Source organism: Bufo bufo, chromosome 3 (assembly GCF_905171765.1).
Source record: "Bufo bufo chromosome 3, aBufBuf1.1, whole genome shotgun sequence".
NCBI classification, from domain to species: domain Eukaryota; kingdom Metazoa; phylum Chordata; class Amphibia; order Anura; family Bufonidae; genus Bufo; species Bufo bufo.
This window is the reverse complement of record NC_053391.1, coordinates 555,840,191-555,853,847: the sequence shown is the minus strand read 5'-3', so window position 1 is coordinate 555,853,847 and position 13,657 is coordinate 555,840,191. Positions and strand designations below refer to the sequence as shown.

The 13,657-nt window shown below is 42.3% G+C and overlaps 1 protein-coding gene across 3 annotated transcripts in view; it reads left to right on the top strand.

Moving 5' to 3' along the window:
* Positions 1 to 12,664, top strand: part of NCKAP5L (NCK associated protein 5 like) — a 91,612-nt gene extending 78,948 nt beyond the window's left edge. For all 3 annotated transcript variants that reach the window (XM_040425497.1, XM_040425495.1, XM_040425496.1), the window contains exons 9-13: positions 2,660 to 2,825; positions 2,908 to 2,974; positions 3,542 to 3,844; positions 6,490 to 6,605; positions 11,469 to 12,664. In XM_040425497.1, the coding sequence (XP_040281431.1) occupies positions 2,660 to 2,825; positions 2,908 to 2,974; positions 3,542 to 3,844; positions 6,490 to 6,605; positions 11,469 to 11,690 (874 nt within the window). In that variant the 3' untranslated portion in view covers positions 11,691 to 12,664. The remainder of the gene's footprint in view (positions 1 to 2,659; positions 2,826 to 2,907; positions 2,975 to 3,541; positions 3,845 to 6,489; positions 6,606 to 11,468) is intronic.
* Positions 12,665 to 13,657: the final 993 nt, after the last annotated feature.

The following is a 13,657-nucleotide window of genomic DNA, read 5'->3' as shown; positions in this document are numbered from 1 at the left end:
TCCGTACTGAACGGAGCCTCCGTCTGCATTAATATGATCGGATCCGTTCAGAACGGATCCGATCAAGCGCAAGTGTGAAAGTAGCCGTATCCTGCTGGAAGTAGCCATCAGAGGATGGATACATGTTCTCATTCTGTTTACGCCAAATTCGGACTCTACCATTTGAATGTCTCAACAGAAATCGAGACTTATCAGACCAGGCAACATTTTTCCAGTCTTCAACAGTCCAATTTTGGTGAGCTCATGCACATTGTAGCCTCTTTTTCCTATTTGTAGTGGAGATGAGTGGTACCCGGTGGGGTCTTGTGCTGTTGTAGCCCATCCGCCTCAAGGTTGTGCGTGTTGTGGCTTCACAAATGCTTTGCTGCATACCTCGGTTGTAACGAGTGGTTATTTCTGTCAACGTTGCTCTTCTATCAGCTTGAATCAGTCGGCCCATTCTCCTCGGACCTCTAGCATCCACAAGGCATTTTTGCCCACAGAACTGCCGCATACTGGATGTTTTTCCCTTTTCACACCATTCTTTCTAAACTCTAGAAATGGTTGTGCGTGAAAATCCCAGTAACTGAGCAGATTGGGAAATACTCAGACCGGCCCGTCTGGCACCAACAACCATGCCACGCTCAAAATTGCTTAAATCACCTTTCTTTCCCATTCTGACATTCAGTTTGGAGTTCAGGAGATTGTCTTGACCAGGACCACACCCCTAAATGCATTGAAGCAACTGCCATGTGATTGGTTGACTAGATAATTGCATTAATGAGAAATAGAACAGGTGTTCCTAATAATTCTTTAGGTGATGTGAATATGTGAATTTTTATGCTGTTTTGGTGTAGATTTCATGGGGATTTTCTGCACATGAATCTGCACTGTGGGCAGGCACCCTCAGGGTGCTGCCGCACAGCGCAGTTGTGATGCAGTTGACTGCATGCGGTTACTGCAACAGCAGACATGCATTCACAGTTATAGAATTTAGCCAGTTTACCACCTAATTAAACATTTCTATAGCAGAATTATCTAAATAATTTCATTAATTGCAGCTGCCTACAGTCAAATACTGTATGTGGGTATCAGCATTTTCATTCGTCACCATTTCTGTTCAACGCGTGAAAATATTGGGTTTGAGTATTTTGATAAATTTCAATTGCAGACACAGCATTCATAATCTATCAAAACTGGTATAAAGAAAAACTGCCCATAGCAACCAATCAGATTCCGCTTTAAGTCTCCCAAAGGACCTCTGAAAAATGAAAGGTGTAATTGGTTGCTATGGGCAACTAAGCCAGTTTTCCTTTATACCATTATCTTTTGGGGTGAGATTTAAAGTACAAGTACACAGTTTATACAGAAGATTCTGTCTCCTGGCATGTCATATTGCCAAGACCACTGTCTGTCTGTTCTTTATGCGCGACCAAATGACTGGACCGATCTTCACCAAATTTGGCAAACAGGTACATCAGGTGTCCGGGAAGGTTTTAGACTGGGTCTCAGCTCTCTAGGACATACCGTTCCTGAGAGATTCCCCAAAAATTACCCACATTAGCCAATACAAGTCTACAAGTCTTTCTTTTCAAATCCCAACTGCCATAAACTGTTTTACTCCAGGTTCCCATAACAACCCAGCCATTTTTCTTTACTGCTTAAAATGGCAGGCACTGTGGAGGTCACTGTGAAAGGGATGGCCCCTGTGGAGGTCATTGTTAAAGGGGCGGGTACTGTAGAGGGCACTGTTATGGGGGAAACTGTCTATCTTTTTACAACACACGGAAACATAAAATGAAATAGATTAAATATACCTGTGCGAAGCCGGGTCCTTCTGCTAGTGATCAATAAAGTGAAGGAGCTGTTTCTCTTTGTGCAGTTTATATTCTGAAACAAGCCAAAAGAGGTCAACAGGAACTGGAAATCATTAGGGATGAGCGAATAGACTTCGGATGAAACATCCGAAGTCGATTCGCATAAATCTTTGTTTCGATACTGTACAGAGCGAGGGACTGGGGAACAGTACTACAAGAACTGCAAGTCAATAAGCCAACATTCAAGTAAAAACTACTATAAAATAATTGCTTAAAGGGCATCTGTCAGCAGATTTGTACTTATGTGTGCTTGCCAGCTGAAGGCATCTGTATTGGTCCCATGTTCATATGTGCCCGCATTGCTGATAAAAAAAATTTAATATATGCAAAGAGCCTCTAGGAGCAACGGGGGCATTGTCATTACACCTAGAGGCTCTGCTGTATCTAGATCTTCTGCGCCCTCTCCAGTTTGACAAGGCCAGGCAGGCGTGATCACACCTATCCCTGACTTTTCTCCTAAAGTTAAAGCAGCCTTTAGGTGTAACTGCAACGCCCCCATTGCTCTTAAAGGCTTGTTTGCATATATTAAAACCTCATGTTTCTCAGTAATGCAGGCACATATGAACATGGGACCAACACAGATGCCTTTAGCTGCCAAGTACACATGTAACAGGTCAGCCAGTGTCATAGGTACAAATCTGCTGACAGATGCCCTTTAAAAATGGAAAAAATCCACTTGCTTGTAAAACCCAGCTGCCGACTATTCACACCTCCATTGTCAATCAGCATAACACTACAAAGAACCCATGCCAGTTTGTAGGTAGCAGATGGCTCTAACAAGAAAATATTGATCTCCTGTTTAGGGTGGATGGAAAGGAAGTTCCTGCTGAAGGACGTGTAGAAGGGAAGGCCCCACTCCGAGACTTTCCCAGATTGTCACCAGAGAACAAGGAACAGCGTCCATTTCGTTCACCAAGAAATGGGATGGTGGCACATGTGCAGCGATGTGAGCAGAAGAGTGTGGATCAGGTAAAGGCCTAGAATGGAAATTTAATTATTGTATTCATGTGTGAACAGCAAAATATTATTAATTGTGGTCTTCTCCCACCAGAACCAAGAGATTGTTCTGCCTCCAGATGAGCGGATTTCCGAATCTATTACTTCAGAGCACTTTGCAGGTATCTATCAAAATGTATTTGCAGTGTAAACTTTTATAAAGGACGAATCAAAAAATTACTGCCTATAACCATTCAGCCATATATTCCATTTATACATAAAACTTTGGTAGTAGATCTAAAGTATGACATTTAGTAAAAAATTTAATTATTATGCCTAATGCATCAGTGTGGCTCTGAAGGCAAAGCAATTGTCAAGATCAATGTTGGGAACCCCACAGCATCTTCAGTGCCAAGATGTATTTGGCAATCAATATTGGAACACATTGGTGGCCAGGGCCGGCATTCATCCTGATGTCACTGATGCCGGCGGCATTTGGTTACTGCAGTTCCATGTATAATACATCATCACACTGAAGATGTAGACAAGTTGTTTTGTGCCTTTTGGGGGATATTTTAGGGGTTAGAAACCCTCTTTGAAAACAGTCATTCCTTCATTATTTCTTTGAATTTTCCTTCCACTATTTTTACTTTATTTTTCCTATTTCATATCACGTTTTTCTTTCAAATCTAATTTATTTTTTACTCAACATTATTCTTTAACTAATTTTCATTTCCCCTACTCCATAGCTTGTGATTCACTCACTCGGACTCTGGACAGTGGTATTGGGACATTTCCTCCCCCGGACTACTGTGGAGGGACTCCTAACAAAAATACTCCAAAGTTAAAACCTAGGCTAGACTCTCCTTCTGTCCTTCCAGTGGGAAGGTTTTCTGCCTTCCCCAAGGTACCCAGAAGAGCTAGGACCTTGGAAAGAGACTTGCGAGGTGTGGAGGAGATGTTTCCAAGTGGACAGCACCAGAGTGTCCCAGCATTCCATGCACTGTTAGCAGAACCAGAACCGGCCATAAGTCATAGGATGTATGGAGAAGGTTTGTGTTCTTTGCTTTCCAATCCAATGTGACTGTTAATTGTTGTGGTAGTAGTAGCTGTATATTTCTGTTGTACTTGAGCAAATGGTGAATATTATTCTGGATTACATCCCACATGACTTCTATTTATTTTTGGATTGAAGGGAAACGGTCCTTTCAATAATTAAGCTTGCCATACACATGAGATCTTTGTTGGCCGCCACCAATTTCAGCAGGTTAAGTTGACCTTGGGGAGCCTCCTGGCTCTCCCCTGATGTTGGTGGAGTTGAGGATTTGTCATGCTGGATTTCAGCGCCTGATCCTTTTGTTCTTGGGGAGATAAGCTGCTGTCAGAGGTGTCTAGAAGCATCTTTCTTCCCGTTCTTTACATATGCATGCTTGTCCAAGCTGAGCATGCATATTTTTGGGAGGATCAGGAGAGATATTCGTTGGCTGAACGAGCGTTTGTCCAAAAGTTATTTTCTGTAAGGCAATGGGATTATAAGTCATACCTAATATAATTTGAAATACAATAAAAAAAAATACAACACTAATTGACCACATCATTTTATTAGTTAAAGGGAACCGGTCACCGGGATTTTGTGTATAGAGCTGAGGACATGGGTTGCTAGATGGCCGCTAGCACATCCGCAATACCCAGTCCTATAGCTCTGTGTGCTTTTATTGTGTAAAAAAATGATTTGATACATATGCAAATTAACCTGAGATGAGTCCTGTAGGTGAGATGAGTCAGGGACAGGACTCATCTAAGGTTAATTTGCATATGTATCAAATCGGGTTTTTTACACAATAAAAGCACACAGAGCTATGGGGACTGGGTATTTCGGATGTGCTAGCGGCCATCTAGCAATCAGTGTCCTCAGCTCTATGCCCAAAATCCAGGTGACAGGTTCCCTTTTAACCTTTACCATTAACAAAAGTCAGAGAACAATATCTTTAAATGATAATCAACAACTTATTAAATTTATCAAACCAAGAATAAGCTTAACCAGATACCCTCATAAAGAAATTTTACCTAAGTTAATAAAAATAAATAAAAAGGCTGCGACAGAATAAACCATAAGGGAAAAAAATGGATGGAGGGAGGGGGCGATCAATCGACACTCTTCAGATCTTTAACAAGTGAGTTGCTCAAGCCCCTGGATGGCCCTATTTTGATATAGCTTATGCTAGTTTCACATCTGCGGCTGTCCTCTACAGCAGGCTGTTCCGGCAGTCAACCAACCAAAACCTTGGCGTGCAGCTGTTTTTGTCCAATTCCTGCCGTATTTGCCGGTTAGTGGCCAGATCTCTGCCGGACCCCATTATAATCAATAGAGTCCGACAGGTAGGCGGCAGTATCTGGCAATGCCGGATCCGGTGAACTGTGGTAAGGCTGTTCTATGTCGGAACATCCTGCCAGAGAGGACAACTGCATATGTGACAGTAGCCTAACCCCTGGTCACATGAGAAATCTTATCTCCAATAAAATACTTGTCCCTGGGGCGAATTGTCTCCAGATTTGTCGAATTAGTAGTCCAATGAAACCCCTAGGTAATTCTACTCTGCCATGGCAGCTACTTTTTGGCAGGAAAATCTGTAAGGGTTCCACAATGGACGACTATAATCTCATGTGGATTCCTCCTTTATATTCCGGGATCCTGCCAGCTTTAGAGTTTTACAAGTTTAGACCTCATGCGCACAACTGTAGTTTGTCTGCATCCGATCTGCACCCATTCATTTCGATGAGGCCACAAAAGATGTGGACAGCACACAGTATGCTGTCTGCATCAGTATGTCCGTGCCGCGGCCCCTCAAAAAAGATAGAACATGTCTGATCCTTGTCAGTTTTTCAGACAAAAATAGGTGTTTGAAACATTCTGTGGGACCTGCGAAAGGGAAAACGTTGGATGCACTCAGGCGGTTTCTGTGTTTTGCGGATCCGAGATTTGCAGACTGCAGAAAGTGATACGGCCGTGTGCATGAGGCCTTAAAGGGAACCTGTCACCAGTTTTATGGTGTCCTAACTAAGGGCAACATAAATAAGTGACTGATTCTCTTAGCAAAATGCTGGGTCACTTTCTTTTATTGACCCAGTCAATCTGCCAACATCTTGTATTGAAAAGCTCCAGCTGATAATGAGGAGTCCTGAATAGTAATGAGCTCCTGACTCTTCCCGCCTACCTGCTGCTGATTGACAGTTTTTTTCCATATAAATCAGCAGCAGGTGGGCAGGGGAGTGACTATAGCTCTGAATAAAAAATAAAACGCCGGACTCACTGACATCACGCCGGACTCACTGACATCACGCCGGACTCACTGACATCACGCCGGACTCACTGACATCACGCCGGACTCACTGACATCACGCCGGACTCACTGACATCACGCCGGACTCACTGACATCACGCCGGACTCACTGACATCACGCCGGACTCACTGACATCACGCCGGACTCAAATCAGCTCATTAGCATGCGGCATGTGGCATCTTTGTGTGTATATTATGAGGTAACCATCTGTCACACCAGTCAGTGAATACATGTAAGGCACTTTTTATTAGTTAATGATTGTATATAATTAGTTAGATTATAATCAAATATCCACATGACAGGTTCCCTTTTAAATATCACCATTTGGTTAACCGCTTTTAAAAATATCTTGCAGATTCCAATAGAGAGCGTAGTCTGCCCCAACAAGGAAAGAACTGGACCTTTCCCAATTCCAAGGTCAGTGCTGGCTCTACAGAGAACTTCAGGAGTAGAGCACATGAGCTGGAGGAGGTAAGTGAACAGTGACAGATCTAAGTTGAAGAGTCGTACCTAAACTTTATTTCCCAACTTGGAATCAATGCCTTCTTAATATGTTGCTTTAAATAAGCTGTTCACATAGATTAGTGGAACCTGTCACCATGAAAATGCAGGGCAGTCTGCAGGCAGCATGTTATAGAGCAGGAAGAGCTGAGCAGACTGATGTATAGTTTTATTGGAAAAGATTCAGTAAAACTTGATGTGTGTTTCTTTTAAATCCCTGTTCTTTCAATGCTTAGGAATCTTACTCAGTGATTGACAGTGAACTTGTGCAGCATTAGCAGTCATTCACTGAGACCACCCACATGACTCCTAAGCATAGGAAGAGCTAGGATTTAAACGAATAAATTACGTTATACTGAATCTTTTCTCATAAACTGTATTCGGTCTGCTCAGCTCCTCCTGCTCTATAAAATTCTGTCTGCCGATTTTGTTGCATTTTCAGCTGGCTGGGTTCCCTCATTTCTGTCACTAGAATTTTCACTATTAAACTGGCTGACATTAGCGATGTGCTAATGTCAGCTGCACCTAACTATGCTATTCTTGTGATTATTCATGCCCCCGTTACTGCAGAATTTACTTTTATAATATATAAATTATCATCTAGGAGCAGGGGAGGCGTTGCTCCTGTTCCTAGAGGCTCTGTTCTCCCACCTCATTATACGCCCTCCAAGTCTTGATTGACAGGACCAGGCAGCTGTTCGCATCCTCCTGCCACCCCTGTATTCGGCGCAGGTGCAGTATGGAGGCAGTCAGCTGGCGAGTGTCTTTCCCTCACTGTGCCTTCGCCGAATACTGACAGGTGCGAGATTTACCCAGCTCACAGGGGCGGCAGGAGGATGAGAACGCTGCCTGGACCTGTCAATAAAGACTTGGAGGGCGTGTAATGGGGTGGGAGAACGGAGCCTCTAGGAGCAGGAGCAATCCCCCGCTCCTAGAGGCTAATTTGCATATTATAAAAAGAATTCTGCAGTAACGGGGGCATGAAAAATCACAAGAATAGCATAGTTAGGCACATCGCTAATGTCATCCAGTTTAATAGTGAAAATTCTAGTGACCGAAACCCTTTAAGCTGCACCTGTGACCTGTACATTATGGAAAAGGCTGACTGTGAGCTGAAATAATGTTTGTTAGAATTATGCCAACCTATTCATTAATAGTCCGTTAAGGCCTTATTAGGTGTGTGTTTGGTACGGACTTTAAATGAACACAGTGGGTGGACCATATACACCAGGGATGCTTAACCTGCGGCCCTCCAGCTGTTGTAAAACTACAACTCCCACCATGCCCTGCAGTAGGCTGTCCGGGCATGCTGGGAGTTGTAGTTTTTCAACAGCTGGAGGGCCGCAGGTTGGGCATCCCTGATATACACTGTGCTATGCCTAGTTAAGGGTCGAGAGATCAGTGCAAAACTTTATTTTGCCAAAACTAATAAACCATGTTATGCTTGTATTATTTAGAGGGTTTCTTTAAGGCAGTTGTCCAAAATTTGAAAATAGAGGGCCTGTATACCACCCCTGGAAACTGTGCCACTATTATCCATGGTCTTTGATATTGAAGCCAAGCCCCATTGAAATGACTTAGCAAAGCTGCAGGAACCAGGCCCAGTCCATGGACAAGGGTACTGCTGTTTATGGGCAAAAAAGTTAAATTTTTTATTTTATTTTTCTTGAGGACCAGTCACCTCTCCTCCTTTTAGCAACTACTAGCCTTCCCTTTCTTGAGCGTCTATTATAATTCTGTTATGCCATTCCTTTATTATTACTTCTGAAAGTTAGGAATGAATTACTAGCCGTTTGTAATGAAGGTCAGTCTGGGTGTTGCCAGTTGGGGGTGTGTCACTGCATAGTCTGACACTGGCAGCACTGATTGGATAATGCGACTCTGCATGGACCCACCCCCAACTAGTAACGCCCAGATGGACCTTCACTATAAACTAGCAATTTATGACTTCTAGAAGCAATAATAAATGAAAGGCACAACACAGTCATAAGAATAGATGCTCCAGAATTTTTATTACACGGGGAATGCAAGTGGTTGCTAAAACAAATTTCAAGAGAGGTTAAAGGTCCTCTTTAAATCTGGACAACCCCGTTAAGGGAACAAATGATCCTCATTATGCCATGTGAAAATCTGTGGTTCATTGTTCTATACAACTTTGAACCATAATACTTTTGTGTGTTTGCATCTTAAGTATGAGAAGCTATGCAATTCTAAATTGAAGGGGAGGCATAATGTAAAAATGCTACTACGCGCCACATGTCATGTGCTGTTTGGTCACCACTTGGATGCAGGAATAATATATTCACTCTGCTCTAGCGACTCATCAGACCTTTTTTTTACCAAACCACTTTATCTCTTCGTTTCCATCACCGTCTACACATATAAGCCTTAATTGGCTGGAGCAGCAATCTGCACATCCAAATGAGCAAGACGGTGTCGGAGCCAAGATACAGATATAATCACATCTGCACTTTACCTTGAGGAAATAAGGGAGTGCGCTGCCACCAGAGAGGAGAACCCAGGGCCTCTTGTCTTCTGCGTTCAGGGAAAACAGCTTAATTAGAAAGTAATTAGTTCTTATTTTGTTTCTCTGGCACAGGATCTTTCTCAGAATAAGTGGGCTGCCCCTGGTATATCAATATATTACACAACATCTAAAATGCAGGGGGGGGGGGGGGGTATATACATATGCTATCATTTTCAGACAGGGTTATAAAATGTACAGGTGAAACTCGAAAAATTAGAATATCGTGCAAAAGTCCATTAATTTCAGTAATGCAAATTAAAAGGAATTGCATTAATGCAGCTTAAAATTTGAATTTTGTGAAAAGGTTCAATATTCTAGGCTCAAAGTGTCACACTGTAGTCAGCTAATTAATCCATACCCCCTGAGCAAAGGGTACCTCAAAATTGTGACTTTGGGGTTTCATAAGCTATAAGCCATAATCATCCAAATTATAACAAGTAAAAGCTTGAAATATCTCGCTTTGCATGTAATGAGTCTATCTCATATGTTAGTTTCACCTTTTAAGTTGCATTACTGAAATAAATGAACTTTGCACGATATACAAATTTTTTGAGTTTTACCTGTGTATATATAGAGCTGAAAATTATCATTGAATGAAACAAAAGTTAAGTATTGATAGAATAAAGATGGCAATACACCTTAGATGAACTTCAACATGCACGTCACATGTGAATATGTATGGGGGGAGAATAATTTGTCGACCTAAAGCTATCTAAGGTATATTGCACAATTAACCTCCATTTTTGGTGTCACAGCTGTCCTGTAATAGAAGTGTATGTCTACTTACAATTGCTCAGTGTCATGTCTGGTTTTGGGTAGTCTAGGTGGTGTCCGCAAAGAGAACTATTGACCTTAAGATATTGTTTTTCAGATCTGGCCAGCTACAGGGGATCGAATTTCTAGGGCTCTTTGTGGATGTTAGATTTTCAATAGATCCCACAAAAACCAAATGTGTATTGTGACGTATTGCCTTAAAGGACATCTGCATCAGAACTCCGTATTCATAGAAAACTTTTTTTTAAATCTTTGGTGGGTTGGTCTTTTATATCTCGGCAGTACTGTGCCATTGAAAATTACGTAAAGAATACTGTCCTCCTGTAGCAGACAACATAGAAATAAAACTCATATAGATGGGTAATCCATTGTCAGTTTACTGCTTCTGTGAGTGCAGATGTTATCTGAAGAGTACTCCTCCTGATAATAGTCAGTATGATAGCTTTATTGTTCTCATAATAGGCCTAGATAAAGATGGCCACAGAAAAGCATTGCATTGATTAATGTAATGTGTGATGCTCTAATCGAGTCACTCCTGCTTTCTTTGGCCACAGTGATGGCTTGAGAGTGTTAAAGGGGTATTCCCATCTTAAACAATGGGGGCATATCGCTAGGATATGCCCCCATTGTCTTATAGGTGCGGGTCCCGCCGCTGGGACCCGCACCTATATGGAGAACGGAGCCCCGTAAGTGAAGGAAGGTGCACTGCGCATGCGCAGCTGCCCTTCATTCTTTTCTATGGGGCTATTGCTGCCTGCCCCATAGAAATGAATGGGAGCCCGGGCCGCGCAAGCGCGGTACGCTCCCATTCATTTCTATGGGAGAGCCGGGCGAGAAGCACTTGGTGGTGGACGGACCCCAGGAAATCTGGGGTCCTGCAGCCACAGCTCTCCCGCCTCCGTTCTCCATATAGGTGCGGGTCCCACCACTGGGACCCGCACCTATAAGACAATGGGGGCATATCCTAGCGATATGCCCCCATTGTCTAAGATGGGAATACCCCTTTAAGGCTGTATTACACTGGCTGATATTATCATATGAACGCTCATTAGCAATCAACTTGCAGTGCAATCCTGCCGCCGACTGCGCGTTCATCTGGCAGTTCTGATTTTTAAGGATGCTTCAAAATCAGACATTGAATATTCACATGCTTTAGGAATTTGATATAAGTATCCCTTTTAAATTCTGTCTACTGCACAAGATTCTAGTGTGGACAGTACTCGGCAACCATCCTGCACAACAGTGAGCATCACAGAGACATCTTACCTAGGCAGGTTACTTCATCATGCCAGCATCATCACAGAAGGTTGCACTTGGGGTGGTAGGCTATGTGCCCTCATTTACATTACATCATGCAAAACCTGAAATATCTGTGTGTGGCCAGAATGAGGTGGAACTGCAAGGCTAATGTATATAGTTATTAATAGTAGGGAAGTGGACTACACGTGTCATCTGATCTTTGAAAATAATTAGAATGAATTAGAGGGACAACAAAATAGATTTTCAACAATTTCCTGCTTCTTGTTTTACAGATCCCATCTGAAGGTGACAGAGACTGTGACATGTCAGGGTACCCACATTCCTCACTTTGCTTTCCGAGCAGTCGTACGCCCAGCACTTCTGAAGTTGGAGATGAGGGTACAAGTGAAGCCAAATCTCGAGATAACGAACAGGGTCAGACTGGGCTGGAGAACTCTGAATCCCTGAGTGATTCCTTATATGACAGCCTGTCATCCTGTGGTAGCCAAGGCTAATAGAACATTTACTCCATCCTTTATCCATCATGCTGCCTGACATCTTTACAAGCTCCCTAAAAGTAGATGGACAGTGTCGGCCGCTATGTGGGTGCTATTCCATGTGGAGTCTTTGTCCTTTTTATGACTTTGTTGGTTGCTCCCATAGAATGACCTTGTACTTCCCACATGAGTCTCAAAAATTCCAAGTATTAGAAATGTTCTAGAGTCTTGCTGCCTCTGACCTTACAGGTAAAGGTCATGAAATACTGCAGAACTGTTGCCTCGTTCTCTGCCTCATTCTCTCCCAAGCTGTGGAGGGTTCTGAACTTGCTCTTTCTTTGAGTTGCTACCCCTTTTTGTAGATCGCCATTGTTCTCGTGTTCTTTCGGGTTTTTTTTGTGTCTTGTATGGGCTGCCCCTTTACTATGCATCTATACCACCAGCGGATATTATGTCATTCACTGCAGGAAGACTGGTGAAGGGGAATTCACGGGTTACCAGAATACCTCACATCTGTGTCTCTCTGATCAATATCCCAGCAATGCATTAATGCACTGATCCAGAAGCAGAATACCAACTTTACTATCTTTTAGCTTTTTATCAGGGAGTAAGTTTGGAAAAAGTCCATTTTATTTTAGCTGCATATCTGGAAGTCTTTGTGATAATTAGGGAGTATTGACTAGTTTGACTTGATGTGACCTTTCCATCCGTGGCCCCTGGTGTTATCTTTTTTTTTTTTTTTTTCCCCTTTGTTTAAATTTGTGCTGTTTTATATAAATATATATATATTTTTATTTGTGTAAAATGTTTAGTTTTTATTTTAAATTTTCCAATGCGTTGTGTTTTCTTTCTTTGCTGTTCCTCTTAAGATGGTGCTAACCAGGAAAATATTATTTTGTCAGGTTTCTCCTCTGACTCCTATTTCCTTTTTTTAATTATTTTATACCAGTCTCATTTTTTTTTTCTTTTATTTATATAAGTTATTGTGACAGTTTTTTTTTTCTGCCTCACTTTCTTTTAAGCTAAAAATAAAAAAAAATCTAAAATGATTCAAAAATGTTGACTTTATCTAGAATTTTGGGATTTACATGCAGTTTTTGAAACTGACACTTTTTTTTTGTATACACTTCTGTGTTTGGGCTGTATTAGACCAACAGATTATCTGACAGATTTTCTGACCAATCATTGGTCAGATGGCCGTTTACACACACAGATCTTTTGTTATACACACCAACTGTTGGTCTGATTAGACAGATATTGGTCAGATAATCTGTTGGTGTAATATAGCCCTTTGCCACCAAATATGGCACTATTATTCTGGCATAAGGCTACATTGACACAACAGTATGTATTTTGTGTCCTACAGATCCACAAAATACAGATACTGGCCGTGTGCATCCTGCACTTACCCCTGTCCCTATTATAGAAATGCTTATTCTTGTCCACAACACGGACAAGAATAGGACATGTTCTATAATTTGTGGAAAGGTTGCATGGATGCAGACAGCACACGGATGAGATCCATGTGCTGTCCGCATTTTTTTTGCGGCCCCATACAAATTAATGGGTCTGCGTGCAATTTGCAAAAAATGCAGATCGGATGCTAACCCAAAATTTAGTTGTGTGAATGTAGCCTAATAAAGATAAAGATGTTGCCAGCATTCACAGTAAGGGCCTGTTCACACGACTGTGTGCAGCCCCTGCTGTGCACCGCAAATTGCGGTCCGCAATGCATGTGCACCGACCGTGGGCCAGCCGCATGTGGATCGCGGACCCATTTACTGGAATGAGTCCGCAATTCGTCTGTTCCGCAAAAAGAGCAAGTTCTATCTTTTTGCGGTGCGGAGGCACAGAACGGAACCCCGGGAAGCACTCCATAGTGTAGTGTTCTGTTCCGTGCTTCCATTCTGAACCATTCCGCATCTCCAGATTTGCGGACCCATTGAAGTGAATAGGTCCGCATCCGTGATGCGGATCCGCAATAT